This window comes from Chelonoidis abingdonii, chromosome 3, assembly GCF_003597395.2.
Source record: "Chelonoidis abingdonii isolate Lonesome George chromosome 3, CheloAbing_2.0, whole genome shotgun sequence".
Taxonomy (NCBI): domain Eukaryota; kingdom Metazoa; phylum Chordata; order Testudines; family Testudinidae; genus Chelonoidis; species Chelonoidis abingdonii.
In genome coordinates, this window is record NC_133771.1 from 178,340,641 (window position 1) to 178,363,156 (window position 22,516).

General features: G+C 40.8%; 1 protein-coding gene across 3 annotated transcripts in view; it reads left to right on the forward strand.

Moving 5' to 3' along the window:
• The window catches only part of EML4 (EMAP like 4), a 273,980-nt gene that overhangs the window by 225,928 nt on the left and 25,536 nt on the right, over positions 1-22,516 (forward strand). For all 3 annotated transcript variants that reach the window (XM_032773633.2, XM_032773631.2, XM_032773635.2), the window contains 5 exons: positions 1,249-1,400; positions 7,153-7,278; positions 7,426-7,557; positions 8,526-8,593; positions 21,058-21,146. In XM_032773633.2, the coding sequence (XP_032629524.1) occupies positions 1,249-1,400; positions 7,153-7,278; positions 7,426-7,557; positions 8,526-8,593; positions 21,058-21,146 (567 nt within the window). The remainder of the gene's footprint in view (positions 1-1,248; positions 1,401-7,152; positions 7,279-7,425; positions 7,558-8,525; positions 8,594-21,057; positions 21,147-22,516) is intronic.

Here is a 22,516-nt window from a genome sequence, read left to right on the forward strand (position 1 = left end):
TATTCAGAAATGGCATTGCATGCTCTTTGGCCATGTCAGACAAAAACACCCAAGCGCAATGGGTTCTCAAACTCCACATCGATGCACAAAGGAGTGCATGCCCTGACCCTACCTGGCATCACCCACAGTGTGCTGCTTCAGAGATTTATGGATTCATAGGAAGGAGCCTGGCCTGTGAACTTCACTACACAGTGCCTGGTCTACACCATCAACCATGGTCATTCTGGCTAGTGCAATGGTCATTGGTGGACTTAAGCATGTTTGATTATTTGATATGCAGTTTCCTAACTTTAAATGGAACTACTATTAAAGTTGAGCACATGCTTCAATAACTTACTGAACTGCGGCCTAAATGTGGACTTTGGAGCCTTACTTTAAGCAGCGCTTTTTCGAAAATCTCGGCCCCAATTCTGAACATTTTAACCATTATTATTACTTATTACTGTTGTCTCCCTAATTTAGTAAATTAGATAAAATTGCACATTAGAAAGTTATGAACTATAGCTACTAAAGTTAATTTATAAAGTAATCAAACTACCATTTTTTGGTGAATTCTTAGTCTCTTCTGTTTGAAGAAGGCATGCAGGCACAGCTGGAAAATGAGAATTCTCCTCTTTTCTGCTTTCACTGTGCCTTTTTAACTATCCAGTCCTGTTCATCCTACCTTCACTAGAATCTTAGGAGGTAGATCCTTTGCTTGGAGCACCTATTGATTGAATTTCAAAATAGATCATAATTGATACACTGAAAGTTTTAGGTGAACCAACACCAGTGGCAGTTTCATGTGTTCTGGAGACCTCACCATAGTTGATTCACTTATTTTTGTCCTAATAAGACTACAGACAAGGATTCTTGAAGGGTCACATTTGCCAAAAGAACTTAATTCTTTACATTAGCTGATAACACGATAAATTATTTCCCTCCCTAGTTCACAAAAGTAATAATTAGAAGCTTCTCTTGCCCCTTTTGCGAAATGCTTTCCCTCAGATGGCAGCAAATTCAAAAAAATTTTAGTAACAACCTCACAAAATAATCATACAGGTGAGCAGACCTTTGTTTTATCTTCTACTTTTCAGTAAGAAAACACTACCACCTTTTGTCTGTAATACTCACTGGAACAGCCTCAAACACCCAATAACATTTCTTATTGTACAGTGCCACTTAGTTCTTGTTCCAAAATGCAAAGTTTTGTGAAATCCAAACTGAAAAAAAAAAAATGGCATTCATTATATTTTTTCCTGATTGTAGGTGTATATCAAATAAGTAGACAAATCAAAGCTCATGATGGCAGTGTGTTCACACTATGTCAAATGAGGAATGGAATGCTGCTAACTGGAGGTGGGAAAGACAGAAAAATCATTCTGTGGGATCATGATCTGAACGCTGAAAGGGAAATAGAGGTAAGAGAGGAAGCACGCTCCCTCCCCCTTCTCCCCACCCTCACACACTTAAGTCAAGGTACTGTACATAAGGAAAAAATCAGTATATCATCAGAGTCTGAGATTACAGTATTTCATTACTTTTTTGCATTATTTTTTGCTGTTTTCCATTTACAAATCCAGTAGTTAATTTATATATATATAAAAAGATTAAGCCTCAGTGTAACTTTGTATTAACTATAAATGAGGTTCGGATATTAATCAGGAAGGGATGATCAGAAATTTCCAATTTCTTCTTCTCTGAGCCCTTCTTGGCTAGATTTTACTCATCCCTTTAACAAAAAAAAAATGTTATTTAGCAGCACCTATCTTCCTGTATCCTCACAACAAAATTGCCTCTTTGGAGAGAAAAATATGGTTCTGGTCAAAAGCAAAGTAACTGAGATGTAATGTCATCACATTTTCCTGTACACTGTCGGATAGCTAATGTCCTTTACATTTGATAGATTGCTTACAGAATACGCAAGAATATTTTGTACCTAAGAAATAATGATTGGTGTGAGGAGGTTGTTTTAATATCATAGTTACTTTAACAGTCATCTGCTTGATCACAATTATTTACCACCATTTCAAAGTATGGTATCTGTGCACAATTTTGATACATAGCAAATCCAAGCAAATTGTGATTACTTCTCTAAAATAAAAATTGCACTTAGTGATATTTTAAAACAGGTGTAACAGCCTGCCACTGGTACACTGTAGTGACAAAGGTAGAAGGAATAGTTTATCCCTTTTAGAAAGTCTTTATAATACTGCTTTGAATTGTATTTTCTATTTAACCAGTATCAGCTTATCACAATGATGAATTCACAGCATTTTGGGAAACTAAATGTAGCAGTTAAGCAAATGAATCCCCACAATCTTTTTTTAAAGAACTTCCTTGAAGTTAGTTAATAAGTGTATCTAATAAGTAAACACCAACTGAGAGAGAAATTTCTGTTACACTTGGTAAACAGTAATTTGAGCAATATTGATCATCATCTCCACGTTCCCTTTGCTAATGTGCCATGAACTCTATACATAGTAATTATTTTGTGTTGAAAAATCTTGCCAGTATCCTGAATAAATAACTTGCATAGTGATGATTATTTTACTTTTATGGCTTTTACTTTTATTGTTCAGATTAATAATAAACAGAAAAGGAGCACTCAGAATAGGACAAAATATAGTATAATAGAACAGCATTGTATAATACAGTTTAAACATACGGTAAATAAAAATTATTATAGGCCAAAGTAGTTGCTGACAGAGCTCATGAACATCTATCAAAAGTTAACAGAATAAGGATGCATATGCTAGAAACAACACAATTTTTCTTTCAGATTTCCAGTGTCTAGTGTTTAAAAATTCAAACATCAGATTCTTTGTGTATAATCCAGTGTGGACAACCTGCGGCCGCATGCGGCCCACCAAGGTAATTAGATTGCGAACCACAAGATACTTTGCTGACATTGACCCTCCGCAGGCACCGTTCCCCGGAGCTTCAAGTGACTGCAGTTCTCTGCTCCTGGCCAATGGGAGTTGTGGAGAGCGATGCCTGAAGGCAAGGGGCCACTGGGACATGCTGGCTGCTCCTCCCCTTGGCTGGGAACAGAGAACTGCGGCCACTGGGAGCTATGGGGGGCAGTGCCTGCAGACGGTTAATGTCAGCAAAATGTCTTACGGCACACAATCAGGCCAGGTCTACACTGCGACTTTAAATCGGTTTAATGGCCGATATACCGATTTAACGCTGTATCCGTTCACACGACGTCGTCATTAATATCGAGTTAAACGGCTCCTTAAATCGTTCCGAACTCCTCCAAACGAGAGGAGTAGCGCTAAATTCGCTAGTGATAACGTCGGATTAGGGTTCAGTGGACGGAAATTCGACGTTATGGCCCTCCGGGCGCATCCCAGAGTGCAGCACTGACCGCTCTGGACAGCAATCCTGAACTCGGATGCAGGGGCAGGTAAACAGGAAAAGCCCCGCGAACTTTTGAATTACATTTTCCTGCTGCCCAGCGTGGAGCTCGACAGCACGACTGCGATGCAGTTTGAAATCCGACAAAGACTCCAAGTTGTAGACCGACGGGAGATACTAGTCTGATCGTGTATGGGCAGACAAACTGTTGTATCCAGCTCCGTTACAGAACATGAAATGCCAAAGCGTTTGAATAATAAAACTCCAGGAATACCACAGCGCTGTGTGACAAGCGAACGGAAAGCCAGAAGACTCAAATGGACGCCATGAAGGGAGGGAGGGGGGTACTGAGGACTCCAGCTATCCCCACAGTCACAGCAGTCTCTGATAATTATTGTGCATTCTTGGCCTGAGCTCCCAATTGTCGTAGGTTCAAGACACAGGGTCTGGCGTGGTTCAGGGAAACAGCCTCTCAAGTTTATTTCCCCCCACCACCCACGGGAAAAAAAAAAGGGAAAGATTGCTGTGCATGGCGTTTCTCAATTGCACTCCGCGAAACAGGTGCCAAAGGGTGTCTGCTGCCTTCACAAAAGGGAGGGGTGAGGCTGTTACCCAGCACCAACCCGGGGGCAGTTGTTTCTGCCCCATCAAGGCAATGTGCCTCAACAGAAGTGGGAACTATGGGATAGCTGAGCAGAACAGCTACCCACAGTGCACCGCTCCTGAAATCGATGGTAGCTTTGGACCATGGACGCAAACAATCGATTTCGGGATCCCACTGTGGACGCGCTAAACCGATTTTATTAGATCTGTTTTGTAATATCGGTTTAAGCTAATTCAAAATAATCGTGCAGTGTAGATGTACCCTCAGATTACCCTGATGGGCTGCATGCGGGCCACAGGTTGCCCACCACTGGTATAATCTCTACCTGCATGAAGTCTTAAGGAGCTGCAGTAACATTTTCTAAAGCATATAAGTCACCTCCAAGCCTAAGTCCCACTGGCTCCTAAGTCATTAAAGCACTTTTGAAAGTGTTACCACTCCTCTTTATTATCACCATGTATTTTTAGACAAATTTTCCTATCTTGCAAATAGCTTGTTTGAGCATGCTAGATTCTAATGGATCTTTGACATTAATAGCTATTTTTTTTAATTAAACCATAACTTACTTATAACGTTATGACACTTATATACTAACACCCTGATTTTTTTTCAAAGATGCTGAGCACTCTCAATTCCCATTGACTTCCTTGGGTATCTGTGGGCATTGTGTGTCTCTGTATGAGATCGTAAGGTGATAATTGTATTAGAAACACCCAAAGGATTGCCTTTTTTTTAAAGAGGAGTGTGTGTGTGTGTACATGAATAGATAGACACACAATAACTTGAAAAGTTGAAATAAGAATTAATCAGCCTTACGTGCCTGTGTCGGGGCTGAACTAAACTATAAAGACCTGTTTGCTCAGAAGATTTGCAAAAGCATAAATTGTCCCAGTTCGCGTTTAACTTTTTCCGCAAAGTTCATATGTTGAGTTAACTGCCTTTATTTATCAAAGCAAAATGCACATTAGGACATTGATCCTGCAAACTGTTACTGAACTTTACTTAATTGTACACACATCACTGAGATCGATGAGACTATCGATATGCATAAAGTTAAGCACCCACCTAAGTGTTTTCGGGGATCTTATAAATATTCTTGGGTGAGAAAGTGGGGAAACGTATTTACAGAATAGCGTATATATTGTTGATTTGAGGTCAAGTCCTTGTGTATGTGCCTGACCTGAGTGAATAAATGGGCTGGGGTTAGGGTGGTTCTTGACATCAGTCAGGATGTGTGGGGAAGGCAGGGTGCGGGAAATAATCTCTTCCAGCAAAATACAGCTCCTACAGCAGCCTCATGGGTAAATTTCAGATTAATTAGTGTACATAGGTAGCAAGCACCAGTTGAGAGGTATGGCTTTTCAAAAACTGGTGGAAGACAATTGTCTTACAGTGCTCCATCGGCAAGTGAAGATTCAGGGTATGTACGCACAGCAGCTGGCAGGTGTTATTCCCAATGTGAGTAAATGTACACGTGTTAGGTCTGCTCAAACTAGTGCCTAAAAATCACAGTGTGGCCACAGCTGCACGGGCAGCAGTTTGGGCTAGCGGCCTGAGTACAAACCTGCCTGACTCCCTTGGTATGTACCTGGGCGGCTCAGACAAACTGCTATTTGTAGGCATTCGTTTTGGCAGAGCTAGCTCATGTATGTCTACCTGAGCTGGGAATTATACCTATCAGATGCTGTATAGATATATCATTAGGTGTGACTGCCAGATCCTCATATCATCAAACAATTACAATCCATATTCGATAGGGACCACATCCTGAACAATCTTTCCTGAACCCTTTCTGGCCTTCAACACCCCCTCCCCCCTGCCTCTCCCAGCACATCATCAGAAGCAGGCTCCCCACACACCAAGTCAAGGCAGCACCTGACACTATCTGAACAATAGATGCAAAACCCATAGACATTATCTTCGCTGCTATGATGATCAGACCCCCCACCCCATGACACACCTTTCAAGATCTATGCTCTACACATACCTCTCATGTGCGGTGTACCTTATCCAGTGCACTGTTTGCCCCAATAGCAACTATGTGGATGAAATCAGACAATCACTATGCTCTCTTGAATGAATTAACAGAGAAAAATGATAGAAGACAAAACCACCACATTCACCTGTGGGTGAATACTTTTCACAAAGCGATCACTCTATATCTCACCTCTTGGTCCTCATCCTCAAAGCAAACCTGCACAGCACTTTCAGAAGATGAGCCTGGGATTTCAAAAGATGAGCCTTACATTCATAATGTTGCTAGAAACTAAAAATCATGGACTAAATAGAGACACTGGAACTGTGGCTTGTTACACCAATCTATAACCAACTTAACACCCCTCCCCCCTGCCAACTTTTTGTTTTTTTCCCCCTCAGACTGGAGAGATGTTAACGGCCGCTTCTCCTTGAATGCACTCTGGAAATATGTGTTATGCTAAACAATCTATTCCAGCCTGTATTTAGCTGTGAGCTCTGAGTACATTTCCCAGATCTGATGAAGAGCTCTGTGTGGCTTGAAAGCTTGTCTCTCTTACCAACAGAAGTTGGTCCTATAAAAGATATTACCTCACCCACCTTGTCTCTCTAATGACCCCTCCTCTAACATTTTCCCACACTTTCAGGTTTTGAGAGGGTGGTGTGAACAGTCTCTTCTTCCTGACTTCTTTTGGTGCTGTTCCTTAAAGCAGACAGTAGTAGTTTCATTAAATAAAATAAATATATGGAGATAGAACTGGAAGGGACCCTGAAAGGTCATTTGGTCTAGCTCCCTGTCTTCACCAGCAGGACTAAGTACTCATTTTAGCCCAGATCCCTAAATGGCCCCGTCAAGGATTGAGCTCACAATGCTGGGTTTAGCAGGCCAGTGCTCAAACTGCTGAGCTATCCCTCCACCCCCCAATATTGTGGTGTCTGTGTTCCCAAACCTGTGTGCTGGCAGATCCTTTTAATTATTTCTAGTGAGAAAATGCATAAGTGTATAACACAGAACTGCAATTAAGTTTGTGAGTGATCTGATTAAACTATGTGAACTCAGCTGCTGAATGTGGTCAATATCCTGATGTCAAATAGGTTGGATTATTCCATTTTAATTGGAAACTGCATCTCCCATTGATTATTGTTTCATGATACACTACACTAATTGTGTCCTTCAAGGATGAAAATTAGTAGGTGTTAAGATTTGCCTTTACAGAAATTTGTTTTCCTAGGTTCCTGATCAGTACGGGACAATCAGAGCAGTAGCAGAAGGAAAAGCAGATCAGTTTTTAGTTGGCACTTCACGAAACTTTATTTTGCGGGGAACATTTAATGATGGTTTCCAAGTAGAGGTACAGGTGAGCACAATATTTTGCTTACTGCAAATTCAGACTTTTCCTCTGGTATGTTTTTTCTCTGGACCTAAATCAAGAGACTTGTGGGGAGAAGGGTTACTAATGTATGTCTTGGAACTATATGAAGTAAATAATGTGTTTCCTTTTCAGGGTCATACAGATGAACTCTGGGGTTTGGCAACACATCCCTTCAAAGATTTGTTGTTAACATGTGCTCAAGATAGGCAAGTTTGTATGTGGAACTCTGTGGACCACACACTAGAATGGACCAGGCTGCTAGATGTACGTGAGCTTTCTTCTAATGGCATTGAGTTTAAAAATAACAATTGGAGGGAAAGTCTTAAAATGTCTTTCAGAAGCATTTGAAATTAACATATGTAGCTTATCCTCCACAAACAGGCAAAATGTGGGAAACCGTAACATTAAAATGGCTAGTTGGAAGGTTTCCTGCCTCTAGAAAATATAAATATGGGTTCAAGTAACTCAGTAGTGTCTAGCACCTTGGCTAATTTTAATAGTGAACTGTCAAGTGCTAAGGAAATTAAACTTGGGGACGTGTGTGTGGAAACATCTCCCCCCAAAACACACTCACAGAAACTGGGAAGGTGGGAGTTTGTATAATACTTGCATTAGCAAAGCTGTGAATGATATGTTTAACTGAGGCTTTATTTTTCTTGTCTTGTCCTTTTTTTTTTGTCAGTTCAAAGCTTTCTTGAATAGAACAGAATTATGTAAAAGATTCTGTTCTTGTAAAAGTCTCCATCAGACCATTAAAAATAACAAGCTTAAATAAGCATCGTTCTGCATTTTATAATGCCATTACTTAGTGATGGGAACCAGGACTCTGCTCATGAATCCAATTTTTTTTTCATGAATAATCTTTGTACAGTCTGAACAAGAACTTCGAAAAATTTCAGAGTTTGGAATGCTCTGCTTTAGCAGTTTTCCTTTTTTTCTGTATTTGTACATAATGTACTGATTTATCTTCTCGTATTACCCAGGTGACTGTAAGTTTTGTGGTGGAAACTTTTTGTCTTGTTTGCCTGAAAGTCATGTGGCAATATAGAAAAAAATAAATACTGTAATAATCAAAACTGTGCTGTGAGTTAGACCTGGCCTTCCAGAATTGACTCCACTTTACTTCTTTTGTCAACTAATCTGAGACTTTTTAACATTGCTTAAACGTAAGGGAGGTTGTGAATATTAATACATTTGATATTAAGTCATATAACTACACCTTTCTCTTGCAGGAACCAGGACACTGTGCTGATTTCCATCCAAGTGGAACAGTGGTAGCAATAGGAACACACTCAGGAAGGTAAATATATTTTGGTTTTGTTATGATGAGGGAAAGGAAAGAGGGAGGATGTTCTTGAAGTGTAAAAGTGATCTGTAAAGGAATTTTAAATGTGTTTTAGGCTCTCTTTTCCTTCCTTATTATGTGTGAAGCTGGCCATCTTGAATGGTGGTGTTTAGAGACGGGGAGATGATAAAGTTTTTTCAATTTTTTTATTACTTGTGAAATATTTAAATTGTCGAGCCTAATATTTCCTGGCATTGAGAAGCAGTTCTTGGGAGGTGTGGAAGATGGGTGTTGTGAGCTACCATACCTTAATTGAAAAGGTGAAATGTTGAAACTAAGACATGCTTTTCCCCTAATTTCACTTAGACATGAGAATGAATTGGTCACTAAAGAAAAAAATACTTTAACAGCCTGCCTAAAAATCTCTTCCTTCCACATTTGCTGATCTTTCACTCTCTTGAGATGTCCTAATTTCATTCATTCTCCAGTAGTCGTAGAATCTTCCAAGGAGTCAAGACTTGAATTTCTAAGATTTTTTTTCCAATTAAGATAATAAAAAAGTAGAATCATCCACCCTCTTTTTTTGGAGTGTGTGTGTGGGGGGGGAACCCTTTCAAAACTTTTTTATACATTCTAAAGAAGAAAATAAGGCCAAAGACCTTTTTCCTTTCACTCTACCCTTTGCAGATCACCTTAAACTCATTCATAAGACAGATGAATTATAGTACAGCCTCCTTCTTCTCCTCCCAGCCACATACACTCCCTTCATATTGACCTGTAGAGTCTTTATCCCTAGGAAAAGAGGCAGGCTTAGTGCTTTGACCCTATCCAAAGAAAAGAGTGCTGCATTGCACATTATTGTAACAGTACAGAGAGTTAGCACAGTGAGGTAGTCCAGCCCTGTGTCTCAGTTCAGCTTCATCATCATATCCTTGCATCACTAAAGGCTAGAGAGAAGTCCCGATCAAAATGCTGGATGCAAACATTTCTCAAGCTCTGGAGAAATTTGGCTCTAGATGCAAATCCAAACTCTCTGTGGCTCAAGGCAACTGTAAGGCCTTATTTTCTCTAGGGATTTTTGAGCTCAGAGAAAAGGCTCTTGCTTCCAACAGTATTTTTACCACTGTTCAGTTAGACCAGGTCTGAGCAGGATTAGACAACCTACTGGTAAAATAACCTGACCTGTTTTTTATTTAGTGCATGTCTATAGTACAGTTGCTACAGCGGCGCAGCTGTCGGGTAGACATTTGTGATAGCGCCACAGAGGTTTTTCCGTCACTGTAGAAAATCCACCTCCTCAAAAGGCAGTAGCTAGGCTGACAGAAGAATTCTTCTGTTGACCTAGCTGCATCGACAGTGAGGGTTAGGTCGACCTAACTACATTGCACAGGGCATGACATTTTTAACAGATCTGAGCAATGTAACTAGGTCAACTTAAGTTTTAGGTGTGCATCTGGCCTTAATCCACTTGATTGCTGTCACTTCAGCATAATTTTAAGTATTCAGAGCTTGATCCTGAGAGAAACTGAGCACTTATAACTCCTATTGACTTCAGTGAGAACTGTGGGCACTCAAAATCTTTCCAAATCCTGATCCAACCCCTACTGAATGCAGTGAGAGTTCCATCAGGCCATTAATCAGGCAAGAAACCTCCTGTAACTTCCTGACAAAGATATAATTCATCTTCAGTTTTCTTGGTTTCCACTTCTTCCATGTGTTCGTGCCTTTACCACCACTTTCTTGATATGGCTTTAAATTGACTTTAAAGTACTTCTTCCTTACTTTATTTAATAGAACAGAAGGGCTGGATCACAGGGCAAGAACTAAGATACAAAAACAAGCCATAGAAAACCTACTGTACTAGCAATATTTGTGACAGAGAAAGCTAGAGCCATCGCAACTCTTGAGGTCCACTGTAAACTTTGAACAAGAGTTCAATTGAATGGTCAAGCTGTGTAGTTTGGTGTTCACTGATTTTTTTTTTTTTTTAAGTACCCTTCCCTGGTGCTGGTCTTCCAGGAAATCACTTCCACTGTAACATTACTTGGTCCTCTTGATGGTTAGAATCCTAATACCTGAAGAACTATATGAACTTTCTTCCTCTCCTCCTTCTTTTCCCTTCCTCAGTCACAGATGGTGCATTGTTATCAACCGTGACATATTGTCAGACTTCTAGAATGGGTTTTCCCCTTCTCATTTCCCATCAGTCAGTATTTCAGCATCTTTTTTCCATTCAGACTATCTCTACGTCACCTGCTGCATGTATTGTTATCTGCTAATTTAAATACTCTCCATGTCCAATCATAATCCTGTCCATCAGATTGGAGAAAATTTATTATTTTCATTCGTACCTCAGTTTTCTGCAACTGCAGAGCTGAAAAAGTACAGATCCTGCTGATAGGAAATCCTGCTGAAAAATATACTTTTAAGTAATGTACAGACTACCATTCCACAGATCCTCTTGGTCTGGCAAGATTATTATTCAAGGGGAAATAAAGCGCCAAGTTGCTATTCATGTACTGTGCTTTGAGCACCATTGATCTAACCATTCGAAAGCGCTGCTGAAAAAAATGGATAGAGCTTTCTTTAGAGGATCCAGACCTCTTTGAAAGCTACCAAGGACCTCATGAGAAAACTAAAAGGCAGAGAAGACCTACTGATCCAGATCCTCAGCTGAACTACGTAAGTGTATCTTCACTGAAGTCAACAAAGCTACATTGATTTGCACCAGCTGAGGATCTGGCCCCTGTGTTTAGCTACAGGAAGCTTTATCTCTTTGTTAGTTCATTGACAAACCTTGTAAGTTTTTATAGCCCATTACTAGACATTCATTGGCATATCTTGTACCAACCAGATAGTTTTTTGGAAATATCCAAACATTCTGGCAAAAGATAATGTCCATTCTTCTGTGCTTACCATGCTCTGTATCTTACTTTATTTATTTTGACTCATGATTTCACCAGTAATCCTCTGAGTCTACAGAGGTAAATTGCCAGCAATCATATACTGTGCCATGGGTGCCCCACCTGGTGGAGTTCATTTTTATTCTGTAGCTGTGGAGCTGTCCACCATCTTCTTTTTCCAAGAGTAGTATTTTGTTTTGTTTTCTTTCCCAACAGAGAAAAATCTTGTGTCTGGAGAAACAAAATTCTTTTCAAGTTTTTGGGGGCAGGACCTAGAGATTAAAAATGCCACAGTATGTGCAAAGTGCTTCCGTCAGTTCATAAACAAGTTAGGCTTGATATCTGCAGTAACAAGTGGGATAAATCCTCGGTGAAAATCAGCAAAGGCCAAAGACCTACAGTTTTGTCTATGGCTCAGGAATATTTGTCTGTTGTTTTAATCTGGTCTACAGATCAGAAGTCTAAGAGTTCACTTGGCAGACAGTCCTTGCATTTCACAGCCCAGTAGAACTTTACAGGGCTGGTTACCATCTGCTTGCTGCATACATTCATTTGGAAATGGGACCCCTTCCGAGAACTTGTAGTCCTAAGGTAGAACCCAGCTGTATTTGATAGACTGGAAACACATTTCAAGGAGACTGACACTCTCACTGGCAATTACTGTACATTCACTGCTAGACTGGGAGAGCTATGATAGTATGTCTGTGACTAAAGCTTGTGGAAGTACAATGAACTAACTAAATTAGGTCTGACCAGCACTTTCCTCCTAAATTCATAGTTTGCCATACTGCACTGACTAGTATTACAGTTTGGTGCTAATAATCTAGTCTGCTGTTTGCATCATGATTGTACCTCACTCTGAAGAAGAAAAAGATTCCAGAGAAATAAGCAGCATATTACATAACAGTATCTCTGGTGACAGATAAAGTTGAATGTATTAAAGGTACACAAGATGTGCATTGCAGCCTCCTTTCTCTACACATTCAGTAAATTAGATTTTGTGCACTGCTTTTGTAGATGTGTGTTTCTAGTGGTGCAATTTGATGTAACCTGCTTTGAAATAGGAGTAAATCAAAGTGCACTAGAGAACTTATGGTGTGTAGCAGCAGGGCCACGTGGACACTTAGTGCATTGCAGTCTAGTACAAAGTAAATTTATACCCCAGCTTGCAGCTCACACTAGCTGTTCGTCTAGAAAAGCCATGAGACTTTTACGGTATTTGAAGTTTTAAGTAATTGACGTTAACTAGGTGGCACTCAGGCCGCAAGGTTTGATGTTTTGGGATATGATAGGGTAGTAAAACATTTTAATGGGACTAATACAAATGCTTTCAGGATCAATCAGCTTTACTAAGAACTGATCCTGGGCCATTGTTTAGAAAGATGTTTTAATTCCCAAATCCCAGCACCACTGCCCACCTGAATCCAGCAGCCACCTCTCTAAGCACTACCACCCACCAGTCTCCTAATATGACCCAGTAAGACCATTCACCAGCATTCAGAGCCAGCAATCTGGTGCATGTCCCTCAGCACTTGGGAGAGTTTATTAAGGAGGGTGCCTGCCTGCCTACCTTCGTAAAGAAGTAGGTTTACTCTGGCTCATTCTTGTAACTCAGTTCTTGCCCTGTGATCCAGCATCCTGCCTCTTTTTATTAAAAAAGGAAATGAACTCACCTTCTCTTTCTATGTCAGACAATTAGATTAGGTTTCTCATTGCAGTGCACATGCTAAAAGTGTCCTATAGGAGAGATACATGTATAAAGTGAGGCCTTCCTCTTCCATTTTATTGCTCACACAGGAAGAGGTGTAGCAGCCATCTGGACTGAAACAAAGAAGGGGCCTGATTCACCATTGGTTTTGGTAGAGTTACGCCAGCATAAAACTGGAATAATGTGATGTTGAATCAGCTCCAAGGAATCTAGTGCAAAGTGTTTCAGAATAATGTATTTATTTATCATGAAAATATGCTAATTCTCAGCCCACTGAAGACTGCAGTTGTATATCTCATGTTCCTGTGGCCTTCCATCAGCGTGTATCATAAAGCAGAGTTACTATTAGGAGTCACTATTTCTCTCCCATTGGAGACAAGGGCATAGTTTTCTTCCTCCCTGTTAACAAATTTCCCTTTCCCTACCTCAGCTGTCACACAAATGTAGGGAAATAGCAATTTGAGTTAATCCTGTTACAGGAGCAGGCAAGGGAGTGGGAATAAAATTCAGTACCAGAGTAGCAATTTGAAATATCTGATTCACCCATTTACCCTGAAAAATCTGTGTACAGCTTGTAAATAAGCAGAGCTGGCTTTTTGCATTATATTAGAGAGAGATGATTGAGGGTGGTTTCTGTTGCTGTCTAATGAAAACATTTTTAGCCATTTTTCCACCAGTTCCATCCATCTTACATACAGAACGTTCAGCAGGCTGTGGCATATTGAGCTGTTTTGTTGTTTTCAGGTGGTCCCCTAATCACAAATTGATTTTAAACTATTTGGATTAAGCCATTCTCCAGATACGTGGGTTTCAGACTCTGGATTAATAAATTAGAATTGATGTTTCTTCTATCAAATTTAATTGTGTGTACTGTTGATCCTGGAATTTATTTTAAGTTCTTTTTCGTTTCTTTTGGAATGCCCTGTATTAATTTCTATAGTATATAATATGAAAATGATGGACTAGATATGTCTCTGAATAAATTTTCCCATTTTATTTATACAGTATGTAATGTGTATGTAACTGTATATTATGTCAAATGAAAAAAATTATCTTTAGTGCAATGTTATAATTGTGAGATTGACTTCAAATGTCAGAAAATTACAGAAGTGAAAGTTATCTCAAAATTAACTTAACCAAATGGCACATCTTATATTTTTATGCTATCGTTGGCGATCTCACGAGAGTTGAGGATGATCTCTTTTACAGGTTTTATTTTTCATGGGTCCTTTGGTGACTGAGGAGTCCGATTCTTGAATCGCAGGCTCGTTGGCAGACATTGCAGGTGGTGTTGGAAGACAGGGTAGTGCCACAATTGCTGTGTGACAGTTATCTTTTTTTTTCTGGCATTTTTCTGCGATCAGGCCAAGGCAATTTTCCTCAAATGTCAACGCTCCGTCTCTAACAAGTCTTTGCCAGTTATCCCTATCCTCGGCTGCTGTCTCCCAGTGTATGGTGTCTGTGCCACATCTCTTGATGTTTATCTTGAGTCTTTAAAGTGTTTCTTTTGGCTTCCCCGTTTCCTTTCTCCTTTGGTGAGTTGGGCATATAGTAGTTGTTTTAGTAAGCGTACATCAGGCATGCACACGCAGTGCCCGCTCCACCTCAGCTGGTGCTGGATAGTCAGGGCCTCAACACTGAAGATGTTGGCCTTTATGAGGACACTGACATTAGTGCGATGATCCTCCCACTTTATGTTGAGGATCTTCCAAAGAAAGTGATGGTGGCGGTGTTCCAGGTTTTTCAGGTGTTTTCTGTAGGTCACCCAAGTGTCACAGCCATAGAGGAGAGTTGGGATTAGCACTGCTTTATAAACTATGTCTAGTGTGTGTTGTGATTGTTGAACACCAAGTGAGACAGTCTGCCAAAGGCAAGGCTGGCACAGTGAATTCTGTGCTGAATCTCGACGTCTGTTCTGCCTTCTGTGAGAGAGAGCTGCCAAGATAGGCAAAGTATTCTGTATTTTCCGGTTCTTCTTTGTCGATATAGATCTTCCTTGCTAGGTCTGATGATTGACTAGGGACTGGCTGGTGGAGAACTTTTGTTTTGCCGATGTTGAGAGTTGGTGCTAGGCTTTTGTAAGCTTCAGAGAAGCAATTAAGGGCTGTTTGTAGATGCTTCTTTGAGTGTGCAACTACAGCACAATCATCTGTGTACTGTTGCTGATATTACTTTACTTCTGGCCTGGAGACAAGAACGGTTGAAGAGGTTGCTGTCAGTCCAATATTGGATGCCAGTGCCCTGTGGCAGATGGTCTTGGGTTAATGTTTTCACAGCTGCCTAGAAAATGGAGAAAACGGGGGATGCCAGCACATAGCCTTCTTTTACACCAGTTTGGATGACAAACAACTCAGAGGTAGAGCCACTTCACAGGATGGAGGCAGACATCTGGTCGTGGAGGAGTCTTACAATGGTGACACATTTGCTTGGGCAGTCAAATTTTGACGTGATTTGCCACAGAGCCTCGCGCTTGACAGAGTCTACCTGTGCTTTGGTCAGATTGATAAAGGCCATATACAGCTCCTAGTGTTGTTCTTGACATTCTTCCTGGATCTGCCTGGCTGGAAAATCATGTCAGTTGTGCCTTGTGATGGTTTGAAGCCACACTGGGAGTCTGGAAATACTACTTCTGCAAGAGGGAGCAGGTGATGCAGTAAGAATCTAGCAAGAATCTTCCCAGAGATGGAGAGGAGGGCAGTATCATGATAGTTGCCACAGTTGGCCCTGTCTCCCTTTTTGAAAATGGTGACAATGTTAGCATTACATAAGTCAGCAGGGATTTCTTTGGTGCACTAGAATTTGAGGAGCAGAAAGTGAAGCTTGTTAGTTAGTGTTTCTCCCCCCACTCTCAGTACTTCAGCTGGTATGCCATCAGACCTAGTTCTTTGTTTGTTTAATTGCTTTGCAGACCTCCTCAGGTGTTGGTGGGTTGGCAAGAGTTTTCCAGATTGGATGCTGAGGGATGGAGTTGATGGTGTTGTCAGTCACAGTCTAGAAGCTTTTGGTAGTGTTCCTTCCAGCGTTCTTTGATGGAGTCGTTATCTTTAAGAAGGGGACTATCATCTTCAGATCTCAAAGGTGTGACGCCACAAGCTTTGTCCGTATGGAGTCTTTGTCTCACAAAAAAAGCTCCATTTATCATGTCTGTCGGCGAATGTTTAGATTTCTTTTGTTTTGTCCTCCCATCGTTCGTTTTTGATTTCTTGGATCCTCCTTTGAACTTCAGCTTTGAGCTGATGGAAAGAGCTTGCTTCTGACTGGATAGTGGTTGGTTTTGCCAGTTACAGAAAGCTTTTATCTTCTGGTCCAAAACAGTTGTAATCTCAATGTTGTTGTCAAACCAGTCCTGATGGCAGCAGGTAGCACAGCCAATGGATTCCTCACAGACCTCATGGATGGTCCATTTTAGGGCTTCCCCGTCGTCTTTAACACTTGTGTTGTCATTTCCAGGTGTGCAAATGTTGAGTTTTTCACTGAGGAGTGTTTGGAAGTTCTCTTGGTGCACTGAGGATTGAAGTCTTTGGATGTTGAATTGCCGTCTGTGTGATTTGGATTGCTTTCTTTGTTTTGGTGCGATCCTGATGGACACGACTGACCTCACCAGGCAGTGGTCAGTTAAGCAGTCATCGGCTTCTCTCATGATATGGATGATTTGGACATCTCTTAGATCCTGTGTTCTTACAATGACATCGTCTAGGAGGTGTCACTGTTTTGAGGAGGGTGTTGCCAAGTTGTTTTGTACATGTTGCTTTGTCTGATGATTGTATTTGTGATTACAAGGTCGTGCTCTGCACATTTGCTGAGTAGAAGGATGCCATTGGAATTGGTCTTGCCGACTCCTTCCTTCCCAGTGGTGCTATTCCATATGTCAGAATCTCAGCCAACTCTTGCCTTAAAGTCCCCTAAAAGGATTATCTTTTGGAATGAATGACAAAATTTTATCAAGATCAATGTAGAAGTATTCTTTCTGTTCTTCAGCATCAAGAGTTGGTGCTTATGCACTGATGATAGTGGCAAATGACTTATTGACCAGTTGGATGCAGAGGGTCATAAGGTGCTTATTGATGTCAGTGGGGAGCTCAGTCTGGTGGTTGAATGGAAGGTTTTTGATTGCAAACCCAACAATGTGTATTCGCGTTGCTTGCCAAAAGAAAGTGTAACCATCTCCCTTTTCCCTCAAGTGGTCTTCATCTGCATGTCTTGTTTCACTGAGAGCAGCGATGTTGATGTTGTACCTCAAGAGTTCTCGGGTACCAATTGCTTGTTCTGCGTTTAGGTCTTTCCTAAGGGGTTCCTAAAAAGGCCTGTTCAGTCGTGACCGCTGATGCTGAAAATGCTCTCCTATCCCAGTCCAGGGGCACATGAAAACCATCTTGAGATCACCACCTGCATGTGGATCTCCTGGTTATCACTTCACCTATTCCCGTCGCCACTCACCCATTGCCTCAGGATTTTTATGGGGAGGGGTAGGGAAAAAGTTCTTCCTGTGAAAGAAGCCTGCATGTGAATAGTTTAATTTGGGGGAGCTGATGCGCGCCAGCAACAACACAAATCTTAGTGGAAGAGGCATCCATGTCCAGTGGCAAGGAAGTCCAAGACAACCAGTGGGTTTTCCTCCACTGCAGCCTTCATCCGCCTTTGCAGCTGTTGAGAGGTGATTCTGCTTCATCATCCTGCCGTTGAGGTCTTATGCTGGGTTGTGTTGTGTTGGGCTGCACTTTCGTACATTGCCTTCAACCTTACTGCCATGAGTGACCCTACCAGGAGTACAAGACTCCAAATGGCATCACTCTTAGGGTCTTAAGTATACGCAAGCTTCTCCACCATGTCAAAGTGGCAGCCCAAGGAGAAGTTTTATGCTATACATGAATAACAAAGGATACAGTTTTCCTAATTCTAATTATATTATCGGAAACTTGGATGGTATAGACAAGAATATATATATGTAACAAGAATATTGCCTAAGTTGCCTGCAGTTTCCATCTTCAGCCATTAGAGCCGACTCTGTCACTTGTGCTGCATGTGGAAGTCATGGCTTCTGCCTGCAGTAGCAAGACATCCCTGAGAGGTCTGGAAGGGGCAGGCCTATACCTAGCATAGACCAATAGGAAGTGACCACACTTGCAGAACAAGGAGATAGTAAGGGAGGAATTGTGATTCAGAAGTACCTCTCTCAATCACAATGCCTCTTGACACTACTAAAGTAGTGCAGTTTATGCACTACCCTCTGCTCAGGGCTTGCCTACAGTCACAGTCCAGCCCTTGGTTAACAGGCCATTTACTTTCCTGGCTGTAGACCTCTTCATCTTGAAGTAAAACTTCTAAGTTCCTTGAACCAACTACCTAGCTTCACACTGGCTACAATGTGTATGTGTTTTAAGTGTGGCACTGTAGATTTAATGACATTTCTCTACTGTGCATGCTCAGTACTGGAGCTGACCAGATTATGTACAGTAAATAATGTATGTGGTGATATTTGCCTTTTCTCTTTTGAAATCCTTTTAACTGAACTCAGTACAGGTTTGCAATGAAAATTCTCAAATTTATTTATTATTCCTAATTCTTTCTGAACTGCCCCACTGAATAATCTTGGTCTACAGATTATTCAAATATTTAACATACAATATCATAATAGAAGATACAGTTTGCGCATCACACTGTAACTTATACTGTTTCAGAACTAACAAACATGTCATGGATTTTGAAGTGTGTATTCAATCATATTAGTAAAATTCAGTTTGTGCTGTATTTAATTAGTTACATAGATCACCTATTCTGAGAACAGAAGGAATGCCAGGGAATTTATATAGTTAATTTACCTAGGGTAAATTGTCAATTTTTCTGTTTGAATCTATAATTTAAATATTCACAGAAAATAAAGATGAAGGATTGCAGAAGATATCAAATCAGAATTCACTTTCCACCTCAAATGGGTATTTGTAGATGCTTTTCCCCCCACTACTTACTGATCTCCACTCTCTATGCAAGTTTCAATTCAAGTTTTTAAATCAAAACCACTTTTTCTAAATAAGCAAAAAGCGCTAGTTTCAAACTTCAGCTGAACAGAGAAAAGTATAGACTCCAAAATGACCAGAGATTTTGTTCAAATTTTCCAGAAGAATTCATCTGCAGGTAGAGACCAAGGGTGGAAAATTTCAGGCCCAAATGTGAATTTTTCAGAAAGTATGTGAAAATGTGAGATTATAATTGAAGCTGTTTGCAACCTAAAATATAGTGGGGTCTAGCAGGGACCTGCTTCAGTCGCATCGTATGTCCACCAGCATTCGTATTATCTACATTACATGATAGGCTAATAACTATTCTATATTCAAGAATATATAGATATATATATATAGATATATATATAGATATATATATATATATCAAAGGGCGGTCTCCCGTAAGAGCCAGCTCAGTGGGAAGAACAAGATCCACGCCATCAACGGATACGCCCTGCCGGTCATCAGATACCCTGCCGGTATAGTGAGCTGGCCAAAGGAGGACATGGAGGCTGCCGATGTGAAAACCCGGAAGCTCCTCACAATGCACGGGAGGTTTCCACCCCAAGTCCAACACCAGAGACTGTATACCAGCCGGAAAGAAGGCGGGCGGGGCTTGGTGAGCGTCAAGGCCACTATCCTGGATGAAACCCGGAACATCCAGGAGTACATCAGTAAGATGGCTCCCAGATGAGCTGCTGAGAGAATGCCTGAGGCAGCAGCAGACATGGGAGGAAGGACCAAGCAGAAAGAAGTTGCCATGCAAGACAAGACCCTTCATGGGATGTACCATCGACAGATAGCTGAGGTGGCTGACATTGGGAAATCCTACCAGTGGCTGAAGGGCTGGACTAAAAAGACAGCACTGAGGCACTGATCATAGCAGCACAGAACAGGCACTGAGCACCAGATCCATTGAAGCAGGGGTCTACCACACTAGAGGAGACCCAAGGTGCAGACTGTGCAGAGAGGCCTCAGAGACAGTCCAACACATAGTGGCAGGATGTAAGATGCAGCAGGAACAGCATACACTGAACGGCAACAACCAAGTGGCTGGCATTGTGTACAGGAACATCTGCACAGCGTATGGGCTAGACCCTCCCAAGACCAGATGGGAGATTCCGCAGAAGGTTGGGAGAATAGCAGGGCTAAGATTCTGTGGACTTCCAGATCCAGACGGACAGGCAGGTACTGGCCAATCAACCAGACATCGTGGGTAATAGACAAGGAGCAGAGACAGCGTGGGTGATAGATATAGCAGTGCCAAGTGACAGCAACATCAGGAAGAAGGAATATGAGAAGCTGGAGAAGTACCAGGGCCTGAAAGAGGAACTAGAAAGGATGTGGAAAGTAAAGGCCAAATGGTCCCGTGGTGGTAGAGCCCTCGGGGCTGTGACTCCTAAGCTGGGTGAGTGGCTCCAACAGATCCCAGGAACAACATCAGAGCTCTCTGTCCAGAAGAGTGCAGTGCTAGGAACACGCTAAGATACTGCGCAGAACCCTCAAACTCCCAGGCCTCTGGTAAGGACCCGAGGTTGAGGAAGACACATACCACCATAGGGGTGAGAGAGGGAATAAAAATTTTTTTTATATATTATATATTAATAATTATATATATATATATATATATATATATATATATATGGGGAGGATATTTTGGCATACTTGTATATCTGTCACTGGAATATAGATCACTTTGTAAACCCAGAAACTGAAGAGAAAATGTTTAATTAAAACATGTTAATATGATACATTGAAAGGATAGCGTGCTAATAAGCAGTGAGATAGAATGCAGTGATCATTCGTTTTTACTTTTTTTTCGTTTTGTTTAAGTAGAAGTAACACTCACTAGAACTCTCTTCTTAACAGGTGGTTTGTTTTGGATGCAGAAACAAGAGACCTGGTTTCAATACACACTGATGGTAATGAACAGCTTTCAGTGATGCGCTACTCAGTAGGTAAGCAAACTTCCTGTGTATTCTGGACATGTCATTGTAATTGCATGTTCTAATTCCAATAAAATAGGTGTTTTTCCTTCACTTCTCTGGAACTGTTAAGGTATTAACGTGTTACACTCATCCAATTACCCTCCAATAATAAGGAACTGCAGAGCTTTTAAAAAAATTGCTTAAGATCATTAACAAAATATATGTATAAATTAACAATTACAGTTCATTTGCACTTTGCCTGCACTGGAATTCACAGTTTTATATTTGCTGTTCTGTCTCTGCAAACATCACTGTTGCCTAACACGGCACCCCATTGTATAGGTGGTTGTGATGTGATGTCATCATTTCTTTCAGGGGAATTCAGTAACTCTAAACTGAATGTAAAGGTAAGGTAAATGAAGCAAGGAAAGCTTGATTTTAAGATATATTTGTAACTTTTTTAAGTGTGCCTGAATATTCTTTGAATGTTTTAAGATCTTAAACAATTTTTATTGTACTTACTCGTCACTTAAGTTTTAAAATGTATTAGTACAAAAACAATAAAGTTAAATTCACGTCTGTCTCAGACTAAAGGCCATTTGCTAGTAATTATTTGTGTAGAGATTATGTGGAAGGGTATCTTTTTACTGAGCAAAACTCAAGGTCATCTTAGGAGGGTCAGACAAACAGGCAGTAGTTGAATCCTCTCTTCTGACTGAATGGAAGAGAAGTCTGGCAAGCCTGTTTCATGTTTGCTGTTGCATAACGTGCCTGGTACATTGGGCAAAACTTACCTCTACTGCTGCCCTATTTACCAGCAACAGCATTTCATTTCAGAGCACTCACATTCATTGGTGCTGCAGAGGACTTTGATCATGTTCCCAGGCAGTGAAATGGTTAATAGTATGATGGACCTTTATTGTTGTTAGAAAACAGCTTTGAATGTTTAAATACTATGCTAAGGTGACTTTGTTGAAGATGTTGTGAAGTTACCCTCTGATTAGCATTGATTCATGTGTAATAACTTTACAATTTAAAAAAAAAATAAACTGCTCTTTGGAGTAATCTCCAGTGACTCACAAAACGCAGAACTTTAGGGGCTGCTCATTGTCAGCTGTTATCAGAAGTTCAGTGCAAACCTGAGGATTCATTAGCTAACCTAGTTCCCTGTCCAATGGTAGCCCTGTTTATCCAAGACATAGTGGGAAGCAAACTTCCTTACCCTATAATCACAACCGCCATGAAAATAGGGAAAAAATAGGAGACCAATTGGAAAGCAGTATAGTTAGTTACATGCCTTGGGTACTAGCTCATTCACAATTGTATGATTGATAATAATGCATTGGTATTAAATATGAAATCATTCCAGTTCAGAAAACAGGACGTTAACATTATTATCT